The sequence below is a fragment of the Neltuma alba genome, unplaced genomic scaffold, assembly GCF_004799145.2.
Source record: "Neltuma alba isolate B1F8T4 unplaced genomic scaffold, ASM479914v2 tig00004413_pilon, whole genome shotgun sequence".
NCBI lineage: Eukaryota > Viridiplantae > Streptophyta > Magnoliopsida > Fabales > Fabaceae > Neltuma > Neltuma alba.
The window spans coordinates 16,936-39,725 of NW_021633695.1; the positions used below are offsets into that span (position 1 = coordinate 16,936).

The window sequence follows — 22,790 nt, forward strand, 5'->3', positions numbered from 1 at the left end:
CACTTATTTATTACAAATAACTAACTTAACTTACTTCCTTAATCTCCTCAAATAAGTCAACTGGGTCTTATAATTAGGACCGGAGGTAGTATTTATTACATTTATCAGTTTTTTTTAAATTATCCTTAATACTCTCTCAACTATAATCAAGTAAGACATGAAGGGAGGATATTAAGAAAGATGATTATGATATTTAAAAAAAAACATGTCATATTTTTTATAATTAACTAACTTATGTAACTTTTTTGATCTAATTAAATTAGTTAAATAGGTCTTATATTAAGGATATGAGTCCCCTGCGTTGTCCAAGAACATTCATTCCTTGAAACCTCGACGAGAAAACCTACACAATTCCAAGCATCACCATGACACCATCCGTGTCCGTGAGTTATTATTATTTTTAGTTTGAATCCTTTTGACTGAGGGCGCGAAGGCCGAAGGTGGGGAGATTTTGCATTTTCTTTTCTCTTCTTGTGTCAAGCGGAGATATGGGCTTTGTCCTTTCCATCCTCTTTCCAGAGATGGGGTGAGCTTGTTTAAACCAGAAGGATAAAAAATACTGAATGGGCTAATCACAAAAAGGAACACATGGGGCCAAAATATCTTAATTATCTTTGTGAGTGCCTTTTAAGTCAGAAAGCATGTTCTAGCCCTGATGAGTTTTTAGGACCTAACTTGTCTAATTTTTTTGGTTAAAAAAAGAGGAAGAATTTCAGTGTTTGCTAGAAAGTCAATTATTCAATGACCTGAAATATTTGAAAGGGAAGGAAGAAAGGAAGTCCGCATAAGAAGGTTCCACTGAAATCCACTGGTTTGTCTCTTGTTTACATTAATTAATGATTCTCCTGGAACACTGCAAATGATCTGGCATGCATCATTCTGATCACAAAGGATGTAAATGATCTTACAAGTCCCTTGACGGCTTGGACAATCATTGGCACAGAAAGGGAATGTCCACCTGCATCTGAAATAAGACCCTAATCGATGACCCAGACAGTGATGGACATGTATATGGGGTCGTTGTTCATCTTCTATTAATTATTAATTAATTAATCCATTGGATTTTTTTTTTTGAAAGTGACGCCTCTGATCCAAACAAACAAGCTGTGTCTCTGATAGGAACTTCTGAATAACCCTATCGTTGGAGAACCGCTATGCCGAAGGGACAAAAAAAAAAAAAAGGGCTCGAGTCCGAGGAAAAAGCCTGAGAGCTTTTTAAACTTATTAATCTCACTACAATTGTGAGCATTCGTTTTTGTAAAAGACTGGTGATGATTTTATATTAAAATATTATATATTTAAGTGAGAAAATATTATTGAAAATTACGTGGTAAGATACAAATTAAATGCATTTTCCAACTCACTGTGTCAGTTTTGATCAATGAATTATAATATTCATGGTTAAGAACAGGAGAACCCGCTTTGAAGTTATCAAGAAGGGAGGGTGCAAATTCGCCACTGACGGTATATTTGTTTTTAATACTCCTCCGGTCCTTAACATAGAACATAATTATTAAATTAGTTTTGATCTTAAATATAAGACCCATTTTTTATATTTATCCATTTTCTCTAAATTACCCTTATAGATACTCCCTCGACCATAATTAAATAAAAGAGGGAGAGAGGGTATTAAGAAATATGATTATGGTGTTTTAGGAAAAACGTGTCACATTTCTTATAATTAATTAGCTTACCTAACTTTCATAATTTAATTAAATTAATTAAATGAGTTTTATATTAAGGACCGGAAGAGTATTTTTACTAGTCTCATCCTTTACGTGGAAATTTTTGCCACGACGTGCATGGTACGTGCTATGGCTGCCTACGTGTCAGGGCATCAGGGGGGAGAGGGGGACCAATTCAACACAAGAGACATGAGAAAAAGACACGTGTCAGAAGAGGACAAGGCTTTCAGTCACGTGTCACGTTCAATGACTGTACTCCCTTAGTCCCTTATTAGTAAATGGGAAGATTAGGACACCAATATTTATAAGAAAAAATATTAAAAACCGTATTTATTTAGAAAGACCAAATACTAAAATATAAATTTAAAATTATCTATTTGTCCTTAACAAAATCTCATATACTAACACTAACCATATCTTATAATTTTTTTAACGTAATAATTAAAGTTTATTCAAATTAATTCTTTTTTTTTGGTCAATTATTCAAATTAATTCAAACTAATTGGAATTACAAAGTTACATAACAATTCTAAATAATTAAATTTAATTCAATTAATAAGTAATACTAATTAATTTATTCGTCCATTATTTTCTTAAAAAAATGAAACTCCTATTTGAGATTCCTAAATAATGAGCCGATCAAAATCATATAGCTGAATGAAAAATTAAAAAAATGATATATTAATAGATAATATATAAATTATTCATAATTAATAAGAACAAAAAATATCATGTAGGTTTAAACATAAATTTTCTTACTCAAGCTATTATAAATACTTTTATTATGACAAATATTTATTAATATAATAAATTTCTTATGTCACTTTTTATTTTAAATTTTAAATTTTCTTAAGTTAGAGGATTCAACTTATTCAAATAAAATAATAGTACAAAATAGACAAGCAAAAATACGGAAATTTTTTTTTTGTAAATAGTAGAACTTTACTGCCCTGCTGATTTTTTCGAAAGCCTCGAAAAAATTATGAATTAAAAATAATGGAAAAATAAATTAGTCAGTGTTGGCCATTAATTTAATTAATTAGTATCAGTATCTGACTTTAAAATTTAAATTAGTTTGAATTAATTAGAATAAATTGTAATTATTCTACTAAATGATATGCAAATTATAGGAAGTGGTAAGAGAATATAGGGGGTTGTGGTGTGAATAAGGGTGATTTCAGTCTTTTTAAGTATATATTTTAATATTTGGTCCCTTTAAATAATTAAGGTTTTTAAGATCATTTCTAATAAATATCTTTTTCATCGGGCCTTTCTCTGTAATTTTTCCCTTATTAAATTTGTTCTAAAAATGACAAAATTATAGAATTTTCTTATTTTACTTTTGAAAACTGATAAAATTATACTTTTATTATTTCTCATCTTTTTTATATTTAATAATAGCATATTAATTATTTTGATAATGTCTTATATTTGGAGCTGCAATTTTTTTAATCACTCTCTTGTGTTATGCGGACTAGAGGGAATTCAATTCGTAGACGCAAATTACAAAAACACAGAATATTTCCATATATTACTTGAATTCATGTCATTGTTTGCATCAAACAATGTTTAAACACATCCGTTTTTGTGGGGTTTGGGGCGCATGCATGGACCCCAGATGGCCAGATCGACAAAACGTTAATTGGAAACAGACAATAGTACTGTTGAAAAAATCAATTGATACCGACAGGTGCTCTCTGGGTAGTCGAAGAGTGTCATGCAGGTCGCTGATTCACAATTAAAAGTCAATTATTGAAGCCCCTGACGTATCATTTCACTTATTAGGCAAAACACAAAAAGGGGAATTAAGATTTGTATGCATTATTGTCATCATAAGTCATAACACGCGCGCCCCCACCTGGAACTGAAATATAATGGGACGCTAATGTTATCGCTTAATTTAAGCATTTAATAATTAGACTCATTTAAGCCAGAACTGAGCTAGATCCTCTGTTCAATTACATCTAAGTCAGTCTAAGCCATTTAAATTAGCACGATACTTAAATAATATTATTTCTTTATATATCATAATGTCATCAAGCATCTAAACGGACCCTAGGCTACACATCAGCCAAGTGGAAAGAGAAAAAATCGGGACAGCTAGATTCGACATTAGCAACAATCATTAAGGCAGTCCATTTTTAAATCCATCCGATTTTCCCCCAGCCACGTCACCTCCTGACTTTTCTCCAGCCACATCACCTCCCTCGTAATCCATCCATTTCGCGTCCTCGCTTTATTTGCCCTTCTCAATCACAATCGATTGAATATATTGCACTTGTTCCAGCATTCCTTTTTTCTCATGATATTCATTTCCAGGTTATTTATTATTTTTAAAAAAACAATTTTCACCTCTCTCTCGTATATACAGGCAAATCAATCTTTGTTTTTTTTGGTTACCATCAAAATTCAATTATGAACCCAGTCAATCAGCCAATATAAAGGAGTATAGCACATGCATGACTCACTATTGAGGGAAAAAAATCAATAGGCCAGGAAATGCTGCCCCAAAAAAAAGGATATTTTTGTTATTGTCTTCCTCATTTTTTTAAGGAGAATTACTGTCCCAAGAAAAAAATAATTATTAGTATTCATTATTCTGAAACTTACCATCGCAGACTGCTTTGTTATGATTAGAACTGTTTAGTAATTATGTTTTTATTTATTTATTTAAGATTTCATACTCTTATGTCTATGTAAGGGTGTATGGATAAATGTTTGATCCGATATATATGGCCTAGATGAGGGGGTGTTTGTCTGACCTGAGAATTATTTTTAAAAAATATTTTTAAGGAGATCAAGATTTATACTCCTCTAATCCTTAATATAAGACTTATTTAATTAATCTGATTAGATTAAGGAAGTTAGACGAGTTAGTTAATTATAAAAAATATAACATGCTCTTTCTAAAACATTATAATTATCTTTCTTGATATTCTCTCTCGTTCTGTTATTTAATTATGGTTGAGGGAGTATCCATAGAGATAATTTAAAAAAATTGATAAATATGATAAATATGTCTTATACTTAAGACTAGAACTAACTTAATAATTGGATCCTATATTAAAAACTGAATAATATATCTTAAAATTATTTTTAAAATCATAATTTGATTTTTATTTAAAAACTCTCAACATCCAAGTGCGGGGGCAGCGCGGTAGAGAGTTGAGAGTGGGGCTGGGAGCAATTTTAACAGACGGAGCATGAGAAAAGGACACGCGTCAAAAGCGGACGTCGATGTTTACTCATTTTACATCAGCTTCAGAAATTCCAAGCCCAATTCGTACACGCAATTCCGAACCACCCAAATTAAGTGCACATGAATCAAAATATGAAGACTTGATAAAATTTCTCTTTTAAATAAATGACGTCTCCGTCCATTTCAGAACGTAGACCAAACAAGGACGAGGCAAATTGTTCAATCTGTTTTTCGTAAAATGGATGCCAACGCTTTTAAACAACTTTATGAGTCTATAATTGAAGATTAGCGGGGCCCACTTCCTCCCTTCCATGCAAAATCAGCGAAAGTCATATCATTATGTGATGCATTATTGAGCATTTTTATATGTGTTTCTGTGTTAGATATTTTGTGTTGCCAAGAAAACAGGCAATTTGCATATTATATATGGGCGGTGCCAGAGAAGATTACCACCCTCCCTTTCTTTTTTGGACTGTCATGAGTTGCTTGTGGTACTATTGAATGTGAAAATTTCTCAACTATAAATTATTCATGGACCTGTTTTGAGTCAATATAAACAATAGGGAAAATGTATTGCATCAAGTTGATATTGGAAACCAAGTTGGCCCGGGCATTACTTTCAGAATATCCTGTCGCTATACATAGCATATATAATTTCAGGACGTCAGCCGTCAGACATGCCTTCTAGGAAATGGGTGCCGAGAAGAGGGCGCCACAAGTTCAGAGCATCACAACAATTTTTTTTAAAAAGTGAAGCAGACGAATTTATTTTTAAAAATTATCACGAAACATGCTACCATAAACCAAAAATGTATAATTTTATAAGATGTTTAAAAATGTTATTGATATGCAGCAGCGGGAGCCTTATAACGTGGGCCCGCTGTTCAATAATAACGAGTCAATATGCTGTGCCACGTAGATCGCGTTCCTGATTGGACCATACTTTCTCCTCGTTGATTTTGGCCTCGAAAATTTCTCCATTATTTTTTTCCCCCCCAATCCTAAGACGTGGTCGATGCTCGATCGAACAAATTTTGATCGAATAGAAAGAGAGAAAAATGTTGAATCTGTCAACCAAACCACAAAAAGAAAGGGTGCAGAAGCATAACTTTACTCCAAGACGGTCGAGATTTGATGTTTATCCTTATCAAATACAGAGGCATTGTCGCCATCGCGTGACGCAAGGGAAACGATGCAAATGGGATTGAAAATACGAAGAAATTAAATCATGATTTTTAAAAATAATTTTATATTGTATGAAATAAATATACAGAGAAGTTTACTTGATTTGTTAAAAAAAATGTATTTTTTAAAAATATTTTTATAGTTTTCCAAACATCCCATTGGTACTCAGTTGATTTCCTGTTTTTAGCTTCTTTAAAAAAAAAAAAGACATGGGTTTACGTCTTGCATTATCATCTACTTCCCCCAAACTATCTAATTTAGCCCCCTTTTTTTTTGTTTTTTTTTCCTCTTTCGATTCCTTCCGTTTTTAGGGCTTCCCAAACTTCCAAGCAAACTGCCGCCCGAGAGAAGAAAAAATATTCCGAGTAAATTCAAGGGGACCAAACATGCAGCTGTAAATAATGCCTCTATAAAAAAGAAACTAAGTGTCTGTTTGGTTCGATGCATTGCATTAGCATTCCCTGTAATCCTGATGTAATAGCCTCTTTCAAGCGTTTGGTTGGCACATTTAAGTGGTAAAAAGGATTACAAGATGCATCATGATTGCTTCACATGAGGTAATAGGGATTACATCAATAATAGTAAAGAACGGGGATTACAATATGTTGTAATCCAAAAAAGACAGTGTTTGCCCTTGCCTTCTAAATCATCTTTATTGACCACTACCAACCCTCCTCCACCAGTGGCCTTCCCTATGTTGAGGACACCCCTTCGTCAAGTGAACAACTTCATCTTCCCTATTCACTTCATCACTGCGAGGATGAAAATGAAAAATGAACCAGTGCTGGCAAAAAGTAAAAACAAAAATATGTAAACAAAGATACAAGCAATGAAAATGTGACTAGAATAATCTTCACTGGAGATTATGAAAATGAGGCAGAGGAGGAAATCCTCGTTGCCAAGGATCATGGGCTATGACGGAAGGAGAAGAGAGGGATGGAGGTAGGGTGGGAACAAAAGGCACTGGCATAAAAGAGCATTAGGTGTGATTGTGATGAAGGTCGGTGATGAGAATCTAGATGTTTGATGGTGAATGTAGATCTAATCTTGTGCAAGGAGTGTTGGCAGTGAGAAGGGTTGGTGAGACTTTGATCATCTAACAATGAAGCTAATGGGAGAAGGAGGGATGACACACTTGGACATGAAAGAAGTTAGGGGTGAGCATTTTTTTTGGGAAGGGGGATGTTTTCTGTCTCTAACTCATGGGGAGTGGTGATTCTACTCGTGTGACGCACCTGGAATAGAAAGAACATGTGGGGTAAGGAATGATCGTTCTGGAGGAGGAAGGATGAAGGTCAATGAAGGCCAACACTGATGGGTTAGTATTGTGTTAGTGGACAAGAAAGACGAAGGAAACAGTAAATCAAAGAAAAATTTAATTTGTGTAAAGACTTTTTTGTAATTTTGATTTTATTTGTATTTAATTAAATATAAATAATAAATTTAATTTTACCATTCTTAATATTGTACCAAACACCTTTATTCCCAATCATTCCATTCCATTACATGCCTATTGATCCCATGAACCAATCGGGCCATAAGAAAAACATTCATGAGCTAAACGGGCATAATAATATTAAACGACGCAATAATGATTAATGCACCACTAAAGGAATGATTAGAATAATTTTGATAATAAAACAGAGTTTTTTTTTTGGGGGGGGTTTTGGTGGGATAATGAGAACACAGCTCATAATCGTCACCGGAAAGGGAAATGATTAATAATCCATGAACCTCTCAGGATTCCGCCTTCCAAGAATATTCTGTGCACATCGCTCGCAAGATCTGAAGTCTGAACGGAAAACAAACAGTTTTGGAGCTTGGTGCATGTTGCTTGGGATGTTTTGTGGCCCCTTAGCTTTGTCCGACTCTGACCGTCTTAGGAACTGTTTAAAATAATAATAAAAAAATACTCATAGACACTTTTTATATAAATTAAAATAAAATTTATTTTACATATTTATTTTGTATTTTATAGATTATAATTAAAAAGTTAATTATAAGTCATTTTAAATGGTTTTTCATGGCCTTCATTTTCAAGTTCATGCGTGTGAGTACCTCCTTGTTTCAGATTCCTTCGCACCAAATCGATAAATAATTAAATTAATGCATTTTTTAATTTCAAAATGGATAAGTAGATAAACATTGCATGCCTGTTCTTGTAAATTTCAGGCACTATTCACTCCCTAATATAATTTGAGTAAATAAAAAAGTATGTCAACTTAGTTATTTATAATAAATATGTATTTTTTAAAATATTCTTATTAATTATATGTATTAGTTAGAGTTATAATTTAATAGAATCTTTAATATGTGTGACTATTATGATGACTACCTTAAAAAATACATAAATATGATAGATAAGCTAAATTAAAATATTATATTCAAGATCAATTTAAATATTAAAATAATTCTTACATTTTAAAAAAGAGGTAATATTAAATTTAAAAGATGTGACGTGTATGTATGCAGTTAGTGTTAGTGTTAACAGCGCTAGCCCACTAAACTACACATCTGGGTCAAAGATTTTTAGGGCCTGTTTGGGTATCCCAAAACCGTGGTTTCAGAAGCACTTTTCCGCAAAACGAGATAATCTCCTCCACATATTTACTTCGTAATCCGTAAAAGCACTTCTGAAACCATGGTTTGGTTTCTATCCAAACACACCCTTAATGATTGTTATCAAATAGGAGATCGTAAATTTCCTTGGCAAATGTTTAGCCACCCCTACCTTACGCCGCCCGGTTAAATAATCGTGCTAAAACTGTCAACATCCGACAAGTGGACAATAGAAAAGTTCATTTGAAATTTCGTAAATAAATAATACTCCTCCTGTCCTTATTATAAGACCCAATTTGACTTTTTATTTAGTCCTAATTATAAGACCCAATCCATTTTGTCTCTTATATTTATGCATTTTTTTTCAAGATAATCCTTCTAATAATGATAGTTTTAGCCAATATACTTAATTAGCAAGGATATTTTAGGAATGACAACACTTATTTATTATAAATAACCAACTTAACTTACTTCCTTAATCTCCTCAAATAAGTCAATTGGGTCTTATAATTAGGACCGGAGGAGTATTATATTTTGGACATCTTGTCCTTTTTTTTTTTTGGGCGCATGAGGCGTTTATTACTATTACTATCCGAATATAACTAAAATAACATGAAATATTAAAAAATAAACTACACCAATTATATGTTATTAATTTTTAATAACACAACTTACTATAAATTATAAATTTTACATGTATCATCATTATTTTGCTTTTTTTATTAGGGGGTTTCAACTTCTCCCCACCCCCCCATCGCATTCCTACAACTTGAAGTAAACTTCAAATGGTTTATGCTAATTTAACTTAATTTTAGAAGATTTAATAAAAAACAACCGTCTTTTTCCCCACTCCAGGGTTCAGCTCTAGAATTCGCGCGACACTTCTACGATTTTAGGCACAAAATATCCTTGCAATTTTTCATCTCCTAAATTATAGTCATTAAATTATAATTCATCGGGGTCGATCTGTTCGGACGGCACTTCCACGTGTCAGAATCTTAATTACCGAAAGTTTGAAACTTGCTCGACCTTTAACACTGGACATGGTATAAAACCCCTCGTCCACTTCTTTCCTTACCCGATCCCAATGCGCGCTCGTGAGCATCTTACTCCATTTGCTCTGGCAGTTGCTTCGAGCTTTCCTTTCGTGGAAGGAGCATTCCTTCTTGGAATGCACTTCTCTTGTTGAGTTCTTTGCTGGCTTTCTCGTGTCTCCCTGTTCCTGAATCATACTAGCTCGCTTTTGTTTCTTCTTTGAATTCCCGGAGCTACTTCCAAAGACTTTGTCCCAGCGGCGGGTACCGGTGAGTTGTGGAGGCCGATATCAGAGTACTCTTACCTTTTACTTGATTGAGTTCTGTCTCTGTGTGCTCTGAAGATTCATTTTATCATCAACGTGAAAGATCTCGTGGAGAGATCTTCAATTTTGAGCATCTAGTTGGTTCACTGTTTCGTTACGGTGAAATTAGTGCGGGTTCTGATTTTCATGGTTTGGAATGTTAAATTGTGTGGCGAGAATCTGGATTCTGTGATCCGGGGGTCTGCTGATTTGAAAGTTTTCACCTCGGAAATTGTTACTCGTCAGCTCTGTTCTTTATTCGCGAGGACCAATTTCGAGGCATTAGTGTTCGGTGGATGGTACTTATTAGACTTTTTTCTAATCTATTTTCAGTGACAGACTTGCTGCTTTTATTCGGAAAGTTCCCTGGCTCACCAAGATTTTCTCATTTCCAGGAATCCCTGTCTTCGATTTTCTGTAGCCTGCACTTCATATATATATAAATATATATATTTATATATCTTCTTGTTTGCTATTCTATTTCTTATCACGTGGATTGAGCTTGTTTGAGATCTCTTGCAGTCTTGCTTCATGGTTTCCGATCATTTGCCCCTCTATCTCCACCAACTCATCATTTCCCTTTTGTCCGGGTTTGTTGAGACTTTAGTCACCGATTCCACATAAGACAAAATTAGCTGATCCTTTCTGTGAAAGCACCTTACCATGGTCCATCGTCGCAGGAACGAATCGCTCGTTTGCCGCTTTTTTTTTTTTTGGCCCACGTTAGTTTTCTTTTTGTATTTTCATTAAAATTCTTGAAACTTTCAAATACTGGTTTTGCAAGTGGTTGCCGATAAGAATTCTGATTTCTTTCTGATGCGACGGTCCTCAATAATAATTAGCCAATTCCAGAAGAAAGAACAAAACCTTCTCCCGTCCCTGAAAGAGATTTTTTTTCCCCCCTGGGGCGGGGGTGGCTTTTACTGAAGTTGAAATTATAGACTATTGAATCGAACGAAGAAACTTTTTTCTCGCACTCCGGTTTATATTACCAATAACCATAGAGGACGTCTTTAGTATTCGTTCAATTTTCATGCAAAAAAAAAAATTATTCGTTCAATTTGAGAAAGTTATGCTGCGAATTCCATCGATACAGCCCTCGCCGTTGATTCTTCCTTCCCAGAAGCCACATCGCAATCCCGCTAACGTGCGCCTAAGTTTTCGCATGCGTCATAACCCCCTAGGTTAATATTACTCGACTCCCCAAACTTTACTGTTTTAGACTATACTGCACGTCGCTATCCCACTAACGTGCGCCTAAATTTAAATTTTACTGTTTTCACTCCGGGTGGCTACTCTTTTTCTTCTCTTTTTTTCCCCCTTTGTTCCCTGTCCATTTTTTTTGGCTTCCTTCTTCGAGCGTTTGTTTGTGTTCCGTGTTCTGAGTCTAAAATTTTAGATTCATATTAAATATTTTTTTGCCCATGGTTGTCCTCCTTGATATTAAATATTTCATATTCTGGGGACTTGTTTTTCTCTTAACATATTTCTTATATATGGTAGCTGTGTGGCGTTTGTGATGATACAGTACTCAGGTGTTCAAAGATGACTGTCACGCCAAAGATCTCCGTTAACGATGGGAAACTGGTTGTCCATGGGAAGACCATACTCACTGGAGTACCGGATAACATTATTCTGACCCCAGGATCTGCAGTGGGCCTTGTTGCTGGCGCATTTCTAGGTGCCACAGCTTCCCACAGCAAAAGTCTCCATGTCTTCCCCATGGGTATCTTAGAGTAAGTTCTTTCCAACATCTAAACTTCGCAATTGAAAACTCAAAATTTGTATCATATACAATACTTTCTATGGATGCCTGTGTCACTTGCTCATGTCGTAAAAGAAAACTTGACTGCTGCAAATTTGAAGTTTTTGCTTTTGACAAGGGCAGATATGTTGCTGCAGCTGAATCATAAAGTTCGTGGCATGTTAATCTAACTTTATGTTTTTTCAATCACTTCCTTTGTTATATTGAACTTCGACCATCTTTTTATAGTTGGACTATTTGACTTGCCCATTGCTATTTGTTAAACCTGCATTCTAAATCATTCCTCGTTGATCCGGAAAACAGGGGGCTTCGTTTCATGTGTTGTTTCCGGTTCAAGTTATGGTGGATGACTCAGAGGATGGGAATATGTGGGAGGGATATCCCTTTGGAGACCCAATTCATGTTGATAGAGAGCAAAAATGACGAAGCTGCTGATCAGGAGAATTCTCCAACCATATACACTGTCTTGCTTCCTCTCCTAGAAGGCCCGTTCCGTGCTGTTCTACAAGGGAATGACAAAAATGAGATAGAGATTTGCCTTGAGAGTGGTGAGTACCTCTAACCCACGAAAAATACATTTAGTCTACATTAAACTCTGCCATGCCTTCATAATTAAGTGCTATGTCCAATTTCGTCAGCCAAAATTTGAAGGAGTCTTACTTTCTGAAATTTTGGGGTGGAGCTGTCGTTAAAGCGAATACATGTGGACCGTGGAGAAACCTCTCGATGACTGTCGCTCATTTGAATCAAACTCATGAAGATTATAGCTTTGGAGAATAAGTAAATAGGATGAATCGGAAAAACCCAACCGACCTTTCTTTTTGTTTTTGGGGTTTGGTTTTGCAGGAGACAATGCTGTTGAAACGAGTCAAGGTCTTCACCTGGTCTACATGCATGCTGGGACAAACCCCTTTGAAGTTATTAACCAAGCTGTCAAGTGAGGCGTCTCTTCCATGCTTTTGTCTGTGTGTGTGTGTGTGTTTGGTCTCTGATCTGGCACCTCTGTTTCCTCATCACACTCCTAAGACGGAAAGCATGAGTCACGTCTCCTAGTTGGCACAAGCTAGTTGTCTTTTCAGCTGCTAAACATTTGAATCTATATATTGATGGTTACTGACCCCTTTTTGTTTGTCATTCAGGGCTCTAGAAAAACACATGAAAACATTCCTTCACCGCGAGAAGAAAAGAGTAAGAACTTCCCCCTTGCTGTATTTCTATAGAATCCATGAAATTTTCCGAAGTTACCATCTAAATGATCTTGTAACTATGTTCTTGTTGATCTCGTATAGTTGCCATCTTTTCTCGACTGGTTTGGCTGGTGCACATGGGATGCTTTCTATACTGATGTCACGGCAGAGGGTGTTGAGGAAGGCCTGAAAAGGTGATTAGTGAGAGAATTTGTAGAGTATGCTAGTTTTGTTCTTGACCAATGAGGAAGAGATGGATTCCTAAGATGATGTCTAATGATCAAGTAGACACTGAAACTTGGTTTAATAATGGTTGCAGCTTGTCAGAGGGGGGCACGCCACCACGCTTCCTTATCATAGATGATGGCTGGCAACAAATTGAAAGTAAACCAAAGGATGCTGACTGTGTCGTTCAAGAAGGAGCACAGTAAGATCTCTATATGTAATCAGCTACAGTTTGACATGCTTAATTCAAGGACACCATCATCAATAAGAATTTAAATACTCAAAGACTACTATTATTATTTAATTGCAACAGGTATTTAAAGCATTTAAATATCTGATTGGAGTTATTTGTTTGTTGTTTTTTTGTCAAATACAATCTTTGCAGGTTTGCCACTAGGTTGACCAGCATAAAAGAAAACGCTAAATTTCAGAAGAATGGACAGAGTAATGAACAGAATTCGGGCCTGAAGCACGTAGTAGATGAAGCGAAGCAACGCCACAGTGTGAAGTATGGTCTTATATCCTTAAATTGATTTGAGTATTTTATGGCGGTGCATTTTCCTATTTCACAAGTTGTCCTGCGCATCTGGAAATGTATGTGAAAAGCATTGACTGATAAGCGGCTGCTGTAACCAAGTTTCTTATTACTCTCCTGATGCACAGATATGTATATGTATGGCATGCTCTGGCTGGTTACTGGGGAGGAGTGAAGCCAGCAGCCAGTGGCATGGAACATTATGACACGGCCTTAGCATACCCAGTACAGTCTCCGGGTGTACTAGGAAACCAACCAGACATTGTCATGGACAGCTTGGCTGTACATGGCTTGGGTCTAGTACATCCCAAGAAGGTTTATAACTTCTACAATGAGCTACATGCTTACTTAGCTTCATGTGGAGTAGATGGGGTCAAAGTTGATGTTCAAAACATTATTGAAACCCTTGGGGCTGGACATGGAGGCAGGGTCTCACTCACACGCAGCTATCATCAGGCCCTTGAGGCCTCCGTCGCTCGTAACTTTCCTGATAATGGATGTATTGCGTGTATGTGTCACAATACTGACGGGCTATATAGTGCTAAGCAGACTGCTGTCGTGAGAGCGTCTGATGACTATTACCCCCGCGATCCTGCTTCCCACACTATCCATATATCATCCGTAGCATACAACACACTATTCCTTGGAGAATTCATGCAGCCTGACTGGGATATGTTCCATGTAAGAAGGGAATTTTTCTATATTTACAGTTTCCGCAATTGCCTTCTCTATCTAATATCTTTTAGTTGCTTGACTTGTCAATTTCTCAAATATTCAAATTCACAAAAATTCGGCATTAGCAGGCTTACTAAAGCTAGTAAATAATGATTCGGTACCAAGCATATGTCACCTTTAAGATTTCGCTATGTTACCCTTAATGACTTCAATTCTATTCATATTAACGAAAGAATCTTTACCATTTCAGAGTTTACACCCAGCGGCAGAGTACCATGCTGCAGCTCGTGCAATTGGTGGATGTGCAATTTATGTCAGGTGTAGTAATACCAATTCAGAATTTTGAAAAGAGTTATTAAAAAAAGGAGCACTTTGTTAATGGTTGTTGTTTTTATGTTGCTTTCATAGTGATAAGCCAGGGAACCACAATTTTGAACTTCTCAAGAAGCTGGTATTGCCTGATGGGTCGGTTCTTCGTGCTCAGCTACCTGGCAGGCCCACTCGTGATTCTCTCTTTACTGATCCAGCTAGAGATGGGACTAGGTCTGTTTATTTCTATCTCTAAAAATTAGGAAGTTATGTGTAGACATAACTGAAGGCTCATGCACCTACATTGCAATTTTCTAGCTTGCTCAAAATATGGAACTTGAACAAATGCTCCGGAGTGGTTGGGATATTTAACTGTCAAGGTGCTGGGTGGTGCAAGATAGAGAAGAAGACCCGGATCCATAATGCATCTCCTGGCACACTCACAGGTTCTGTTCGTGCTTCTGATGTTGATCTCATCACTCAAGTAGCTGGCGGCGATTGGGATGGCGACGCTATTGTTTATTCCTACAAATCAGGTATCATTAATAATTGGCTATGAGATGGCATTGCGGAATGCGAATATTTTGAATACCGGGGAGCTGGCTTCTTATTTTCAAGAAACCAAGACTGATTATTTAAATACTTGTTATGGAGTCTGGTGAAAGTTAGAAATGATGGAACTTACTTCTCAATATGCTTTTATTGAACCTCGTATTTTAAACATGATCAAAGTTAACCATCTCATATATTTCAGGTGAGGTGACTAGGCTACCAAAAGATGCTTCAGTGCCAGTGACATTGCAAGTTTTGGAGTATGAACTATTCCATTTCTGTCCACTGAAGGTAAGGCTCCAAAATTGGAGATATAAATCTGACTGGTCTTTGGTATTGTGCCCTGCAAGTTCATTCAAACTGATGAAACTGCCATGTTTCACAGAAAATTGCCCCAAGCATTTCGTTTGCAGCAATAGGGCTATTGGACATGTTCAACACTGGAGGAGCCGTTGAGCAGTTTGAAATCCACAAAGCTGGTAACAAAGAACAACTATTTGATGGTGAGGTTCAATCTGAGCTGACCACTTCTCTCAGCTCAAACCGCTCAGCAACGGCAACCATTGCCCTCAAAGTGAGAGGAAGTGGCAGATTCGGAGCGTACTCGTCCCAGCGCCCATTGAAGTGTGCTGTAGGTGACGCCGAAACCCATTTCGACTATGACTCAACCAGTGGGCTGGTCACCTTCACCATCCCAATTCCTTCTGGGGAAATGTACAAATGGCCCATAGAAATCCAAGTTTGAGTAATTTACGTTTAGCGTTTAGAGTGTGTTGTTTAGGAGAGCAGGTTGGTTTGTTACTTTGTTCAAGTGTTTAGTGATTACTATTAGCTGGAGAATAATGGGTAGCTGCTTTTTTTTTTTTTAACACCTATGCAAAAGTGCTAGAGATGTGGCGTCGTCATGTTTCTGTCGAATAAAAGCTCTCGTCTTTACTAATCTTACTTCTTTTTGTTTTGCCGTTTCTTGCGTTTCGATTTGTTACCTGATAATTTTCTTTTGGATGCAAAGAGGTATGATAATTTAAAAGGAATGGGACTTTTTTGGGGCAATACAAAGTTTGATCTTTTGGATCATTTGATAACCGGTTACGGGTATATGTCGTCTTTTGTGTTGGGCGGAAGGTCTCCACTCTGCACAAAATAATCAGGCCTTTAAAGAAATCTGCCCCCCCAAAAAAAAAGGGACTCTTCAGTTATGCAACATAATCTTAATAATGTTCTTCAATATCCTAATCACAGAAAGCAAATTAAATTAAGCATGCGGCTTTTAATTTAAGATCATGTTTTTCTTGCTAAGGTAAGTTTCCTGCCCATCATTGATTCTTTTCTGGCTCGTCGCAGGGCAGATTGGTACGTAATCTTTAACCTAACGTGTGATCAAATTTTGTATTGATTTTTTTTTCTTTTTAAATGTAGGACATACATGAAGCCTACTTTTGGTTGACCAATTATTTTAGATGGTTTTCATGTGGTATTTGAGATATGCATCACATTTCTTTCTATCTGAAGTACCTGCATAAATGTACAGGTTTCTTACAGATACTGTGGATCTCTGATTGAGGTAAAACACAGCAGGACAAGCAAGCTGGCTCTCAAATTTATCAATATGTGTTAATATCTTAATCAAACCCCATCTAAAGAGATCAACTTGGACCTTTCTTTCCTTCAAGTAATTGCCTAAGCTTCAAAATTAATGACGATAAGTTAGTTATGTTTTAAGGCCATTGACCCCTCCCTCCATACCTCCAAAGCATTTCAAATTTCCATCACCATATTCATCCAAATCTATCCAACACCCTACAGCATATTCATGGGGTATTGTTATACTCCCTCTAGTTATAAATATAAGACCCATTTTGTAGTATAAATAAGTCTTATATTTAGGACCGGAGGGATTATATACTCTTTAGGTAATTAATATAAGACCTAATTAACTAATTTGAATAGATCAAAGATATCAATTAAATTAATTAATATAATTTTTTTTAACATCATAAGTATTTTTTTTAATTCTCTTTTTTCCTCTCCTACTTGATTATTGTTAGGAAAATATCAAAAGCATTAATTTGAGAAAAAAATTGATAACATATAAAATAAGTCTCGCATATAAGATTAATATTAACTCCTTATAGTTAGATTCTACATTAATAACGGCAAGAAGAGTATTGTATGGTCACGTGGCTTCACTGTGTTCTTGACACGTGGATCAGAATCCTTCTTGCCCATACGAGAGTCAAATTCATAGATATTTTTTTATCCGATTATTTGTTCTAGTCCGGCCACTTCCCATCCCTTGAAATGATTATATTCCTTCTATCTTAATATAGGACCCAATTGTTGAGTTGGTTTTGGTCATAAATATAAGACCATTTCTCATATTTATCAATTTTCTCTAAATTATCCCTATGGATACTCCCTCAACCATAATCAAGTAGAAGAGAAAGATGGGTATTAAGAAAGATGATTATGGTATTTTAGGAAAAATATGTCACATTTCTTATAAGTAACTAATTTACCTAACTTCCTTAATCTAATCAAATTAGTTAAATGGGTTTTATATTAAGGACCGGATGAGTAATAATTAATTGGGTTTTTCAATCATTAACGTGCATACTATACACACATATTCTCTTCGGTACTATTCCGTGGATAGATAGAAAGAGAGATGAAATTTGAAGGTGCATCTAACATTTCATGGTGGCATGCACTAATAAAGTAACGAAGGTTTGGAAAACTTGTAGGCAAATAAAAAGTTAATGCTTAGTTTAATTTCTGTCCCAAACTGGAATGTCTTGCACTCTATTGTCATCCCGATCGATCCTCCAAACTTTTGAGTTTTATTAATTTTCTAAGAATTTAAGGAAAAGCATGAATGAAACTCCAATTTATTACATGCTACCCGATAATGTGTATATATGGCTGAAATGATCTATAGCCACTCAAGGAATGACAGGTGTCCGTGTTGGATATTTTAACTGTTCACGTTAGAAACAGTTTGATGTAACTGAAAAAGCTGTCTTTCAAATCAAATGATATTGTTGGTGAATATTCTTGCTTTATTTGATAATGAGGACAAAACAGCAAAGTGCCGAGAATTGGATAGAACTGTAACGTTATAAGAAGTCAATTCATGAAATATATACTCCTCCGATCTTTAATATAAGACCCATTTAACTAATTTGATTAGATTAAGAAAGTTAGGTAAGTTAGTTAATTATAAAAATGTGACACGTTTTTCCTAAAATACTATAATCATCTTTCTTAATATCCTCTCTCCCTCTTCTACTTGATTATAGTTGAGGAAATATTTATAGGGGTAATTTAGAGAAAATTGATAAATATGAGAAATGAGTCTTATATTTAGGACCAAAACTAACTTAACAATTGGGTCCTATATTAAGGACCGGAGGAGTATCTTAATTTCTTTCAAATGATGAAGGATTTGAAACATTGAAATAATAGATTAATTAGCATATATATGTAGTCTTAATGTTAAATAGAATTTTTATATACAATGATATTCCATTTCACATATCTGTACCAAGTTTTTCTCTAGTTCAGATTAATAATCAGCAAACCACAAACATGCATGCAATATATCTGAATCAAGAATATCAGATAACCAAATGAAAGAGATTTAACTAACTGTGATGGCCAAGAAAGGTTAATATCCACTGGATCATAACAATCCAGGTAACATAATAAAATATGTCATTTTTTTTTTGGTGACACAAAATATGCCATTTGATAACCAAAGGGATAGGGATATATGTCATTTGTATGTTTAAGTGGAGTTTTTCTTTTATTAGCGCAGAGGTAAGTATTTTCCTACAGGAGATAATAGTATTCAAATTATTTTTAGGCATTAAATATAAACACCTTTTTTCAAATTGTTTTAAGCTACATATATATGGCACACATATTGAACATACATGTAGCTAAGTGGATACAGAAGATGACAGATTCGTGGACGTTACTAGTGGATATGGTGTGGAACAGAAGTCATAGGGGTGACCTGAGAGATCCTTTCGTCTCAACTTGTTATACCCTCTCTGATCATACCGTAATACCAATTTATTCAGACGAACACCAAATCAACTAACTTCTTCCCTTTTCTCCCTTGCTCTATAAATACTCATCCCACTTAACATTCTCTTCCCACTTCCTTTATACGATCAATCTTCTTATCTATCCTTTATTATTGCCTATTACCCCTAGCTACAACATTATTCGAAGACCACCAGTACCTACGTACCTATGACAATGGCCCGCCAAAACCATGTCCTTTTTTCGATATTCTTAATGTTGTTCATCATTATTATTCCTTCTGTTCCTTGTTATGGCACATCCCAAGAGGACCCACTAAAAATATATGGTTCTGATGATGACTCGCCTTTCAACAACTTCGATGATGGTGGGACATTCCACAACTTGATACAGCAAAACACACAAGTGCTGAGCTTAAACAGGTTTGTTAAGTTGGCTGTCACGTCTCCTTCAGTTTCCAAGTTTAATGTCAACGATTTTGGAGCTAAAGGGGATGGTAAAAGCGATGACACAGAGGTACATACCCTTATCTAAAGAACCGACCATTCTCATGTTACCAAATTAACAATACGTGAGAGTTTGATGATTCAGCAATAAAAATGACACTATTTTCTGTAATGGGTGTGTGTTTATTTTCACTTCAGGCTTTCAATAAGGCTTGGCAAGCTGCATGTTCTTCTGGGAGAGCCATAATTCTTGTGGTTCCTTCCAATTATAATTATCTTCTCAAGCCTGTCAGATTCTCAGGTCCCTGTAATTCTAGCATTACCATCCAGGTCAGTTACATGCAGAAACTAGATTTTATATACTTATAGTGTATCATCAGTTTTATATATATCTCCAACACATAATTATACTGATTTGAAAATTGAAATTTTCATCAGATTTCTGGGACACTTGCAGCATCAGAGAACTCATCGGATTACGCCCAAGACCCACAACACTGGCTTTTGTTCGAGAGTGTTCAGAACCTAACAGTTCAAGGTGGTGGAACCATCAATGGAAATGGGGAGACGTGGTGGCAAAACTCCTGCAAAAAGAACCCGAGTCTTGTACGTACATATATTTCAGAACCCTATAATGTTGATCAGTTCATTTATCTCTTTCTATATACGCACTACTCGTATTTTCCTTCAAACATCTACTAAATATATTTTCCTTCGATGTTTCTTTATGACTTTACAGCCTTGCGAGAGCGCCCCCACGGTACGTAAGCGTATATCTAAACTTTGACACAGATATTGCAAGGTCATAAAATTTAAAAGAGTTCATTTGGATTAATAGTTATATCGACTGTGTTTTGCAGGCTGTGACTTTCTATGATTGTGAGAATCTGATAGTAGAAAACTTGGAGATTAAAAATGCACAACAAATCCACGTGAACATTCAAGAATCCACGAACGTTAAGGTTTCTGGTGTTACAGTGAGTGCACCAGAGGATAGCCCCAACACTGATGGAATTCACATCACCAATACCAGATACATCAAAATCTCAAACTCGCTTATAGCCACAGGTGTGTGTGTATACACTGATTATCTATATATAAAGTAATTAATTAAATCTTCACACTTTGAAATATATATAATCCTTTCACTCTTTATCTTGCAGGAGATGATTGTTTGTCAATAGAGAGTGGAACCCAAAATTTACTAGCTACTGGCATAAGCTGCGGACCCGGCCATGGTATCAGGTAAATGCAATTAATTAATTTCCAATATCTAGTAATTAAATCGAAAATTTTAAATTAAATATTAAAATTGTCAATAATTCCTTTGTTTATCAATGATATATAATACAGTATTGGAAGCTTAGGGGAGACCGGAACGGTGGAACTTGTGTCTGGAATAACAGTGAATGGAGCTAAGCTTTCTGGAACTACAAATGGAGTTAGAATTAAGACTTGGCCAGTACGTAATTACTTTGAACTTTCCTGTGTGCAAAATTCGTAAAAATTATAACTGACAATCTTATTTTATCAGCATATACAGTTCATTATCTTCGCATCTAATTCTATTTGTTTGATTCAGGGAGGGGAAGGAAGTGCAAGCAACATCAAGTTTCAAAATATTACAATGGAAAATGTGACTAACCCCATAATAATAGACCAGAACTACTGTGACCAGGAGACTCCTTGCAAACAGGAGGTACTTATTTAATGAATCAATTAAGATCAATTAAAGGACTCGACCAATCATACATATAAATATACGTATATATGATTTTGTTTGGTTTGTGGGATGTGAATATGCAGAACTCAACCGTGAAAATCAGGAATGTGCTGTACGAGAACATAAAAGGAACGAGTGCTTCTGATGTTGCAGTGAGCTTGAACTGCAGCCAAAGCTTTCCGTGCCAGGGGATTGTGTTGCAGAACATAGACCTCCAAGATGAAGATGGACAAATTCCCAAAGCTTCATGTGAAAGTGCCATCTTGTCCTACGTTGGATCCGTTTCCCCACGTTGCCCATAGAACAAGTGCAAACAGATTTATTATCCCATCTGTACAGTGTTCTTGATACTGGTTTGATGTATTAGTTTGTAGACAGTCTTCGTAGGGAGTATTATATTACTTTCTAGAACATATATATGTGTGTGTCTATAGATCCGTTGTTTATAAATAACTTTTAATTCCTATTATGTGTTGGCCGTCCTGCACCCATTTCATTGTATATGTGTTGTGTGGGATTAATGATTTGGAAGGTCTACTCATTAGGGTTACGATTTGCATATATAAAGAGATGTTTCTTCTCGCTGTTTACCCAACACAAAATGGTAAGAGATATTGCAAGGACAGGGACTGGCTACCACAATACAACGTTAACATACTCAATCACACACATAAAAAATAGTAATTGACAAGAACCCAAGAACACTGACACAACGAATAGTTTGATGATGTTCCTTTTTAACAAGAAAACAGAAAGAGAATGAGCTGTCATATATGTTTAAATTTCTCAGAATTAGAGCACCAATAATAACCATTGATCTATTTGTGCTGTGTGTATTTTGTGGATACCCTAAAAACAAATATCGTTATATTATTGTAATGATTCACCATTTTCATCTTTATCCTCATGCAGCCATAAATTCTCATTGATTAACACTAGCCCGCCGTGAGTTTAAGACCATGTAGACCGATTCTAAAAAGACTGCCTCAAACTCGCCAACTTTCGTCCTTTTTAAAAAAATTTTTTTACATGTATATTTAAATTTTTATAGACCAAATTCTTCTTATTTTTATATTTTTTATATAATTATATAATTAAATTAGTCTCAAAAGTTAAAATATAAACATATAATTTATTGTTAATAGTTATTTTATTAGTATAAAAATGATAAAACAATAAAGAAAATGATAAATCAAGTTTAGAATCAAAGTCTTTAACAAAATACAAAGTTATATGTAAATTAAGTGAAAATGATAAAACTTTTTCTTATTAAAATAAAAATTAAAAAAAATGGGTTGGCGGGCTAACTTGTGGTGGGCTGTAGATTTGCTAGTGTAGGTTGAAAAGAATCGTATC

General features: G+C 35.4%; 2 protein-coding genes across 3 annotated transcripts; both read left to right on the forward strand.

Annotated features, from left to right (window-relative positions):
- Positions 1-9,717: 9,717 nt before the first annotated feature.
- On the forward strand, positions 9,718-16,180 carry LOC114744629 (probable galactinol--sucrose galactosyltransferase 2). Of its 2 annotated transcripts, none has more exons than XM_028932795.1 (14): positions 9,718-9,932; positions 11,496-11,703; positions 12,036-12,280; positions 12,579-12,669; positions 12,872-12,920; positions 13,022-13,113; positions 13,239-13,346; positions 13,530-13,652; positions 13,808-14,360; positions 14,605-14,672; positions 14,763-14,897; positions 14,982-15,199; positions 15,418-15,506; positions 15,601-16,180. In XM_028932795.1, the coding sequence occupies exons 2-14, from the start codon at positions 11,513-11,515 to the stop codon at positions 15,958-15,960; spliced, it is 2,322 nt and encodes a 773-aa protein (XP_028788628.1). In that variant the 5' UTR covers positions 9,718-9,932; positions 11,496-11,512; the 3' UTR covers positions 15,961-16,180. The 2 variants fall into 2 exon arrangements, with proteins under 2 accessions (XP_028788628.1, XP_028788629.1); XM_028932796.1 differs by lacking the exon at positions 9,718-9,932 and adding an exon at positions 9,949-10,266.
- Positions 16,181-19,481: 3,301 nt separating this feature from the next.
- LOC114744634 (polygalacturonase-like) lies at positions 19,482-21,736 on the forward strand. The gene is made up of 9 exons (XM_028932800.1): positions 19,482-19,781; positions 19,910-20,041; positions 20,150-20,317; positions 20,451-20,471; positions 20,572-20,779; positions 20,875-20,956; positions 21,065-21,173; positions 21,294-21,410; positions 21,518-21,736. The coding sequence occupies exons 1-9, from the start codon at positions 19,482-19,484 to the stop codon at positions 21,734-21,736; spliced, it is 1,356 nt and encodes a 451-aa protein (XP_028788633.1).
- Positions 21,737-22,790: the final 1,054 nt, after the last annotated feature.

Excerpts from the sequence above, each read along its gene's own strand:
- LOC114744634 (XM_028932800.1), top strand. The coding sequence starts at position 19,482 with ATGGCCCGCCAAAACCATGTCCTTTTTTCGATATTCTTAATGTTGTTC. Across the intron at positions 20,472-20,571 it reads CTTGCGAGAGCGCCCCCACG|GCTGTGACTTTCTATGATTG; the intron begins GTACGTAAGCGT and ends TGTGTTTTGCAG. Across the intron at positions 20,957-21,064 it reads GGACCCGGCCATGGTATCAG|TATTGGAAGCTTAGGGGAGA; the intron begins GTAAATGCAATT and ends TATATAATACAG.
- LOC114744629 (XM_028932795.1), top strand. The coding sequence starts at position 11,513 with ATGACTGTCACGCCAAAGATCTCCGTTAACGATGGGAAACTGGTTGTC. Across the intron at positions 11,704-12,035 it reads TTCCCCATGGGTATCTTAGA|GGGGCTTCGTTTCATGTGTT; the intron begins GTAAGTTCTTTC and ends TCCGGAAAACAG. Across the intron at positions 13,653-13,807 it reads AAGCAACGCCACAGTGTGAA|ATATGTATATGTATGGCATG; the intron begins GTATGGTCTTAT and ends CCTGATGCACAG.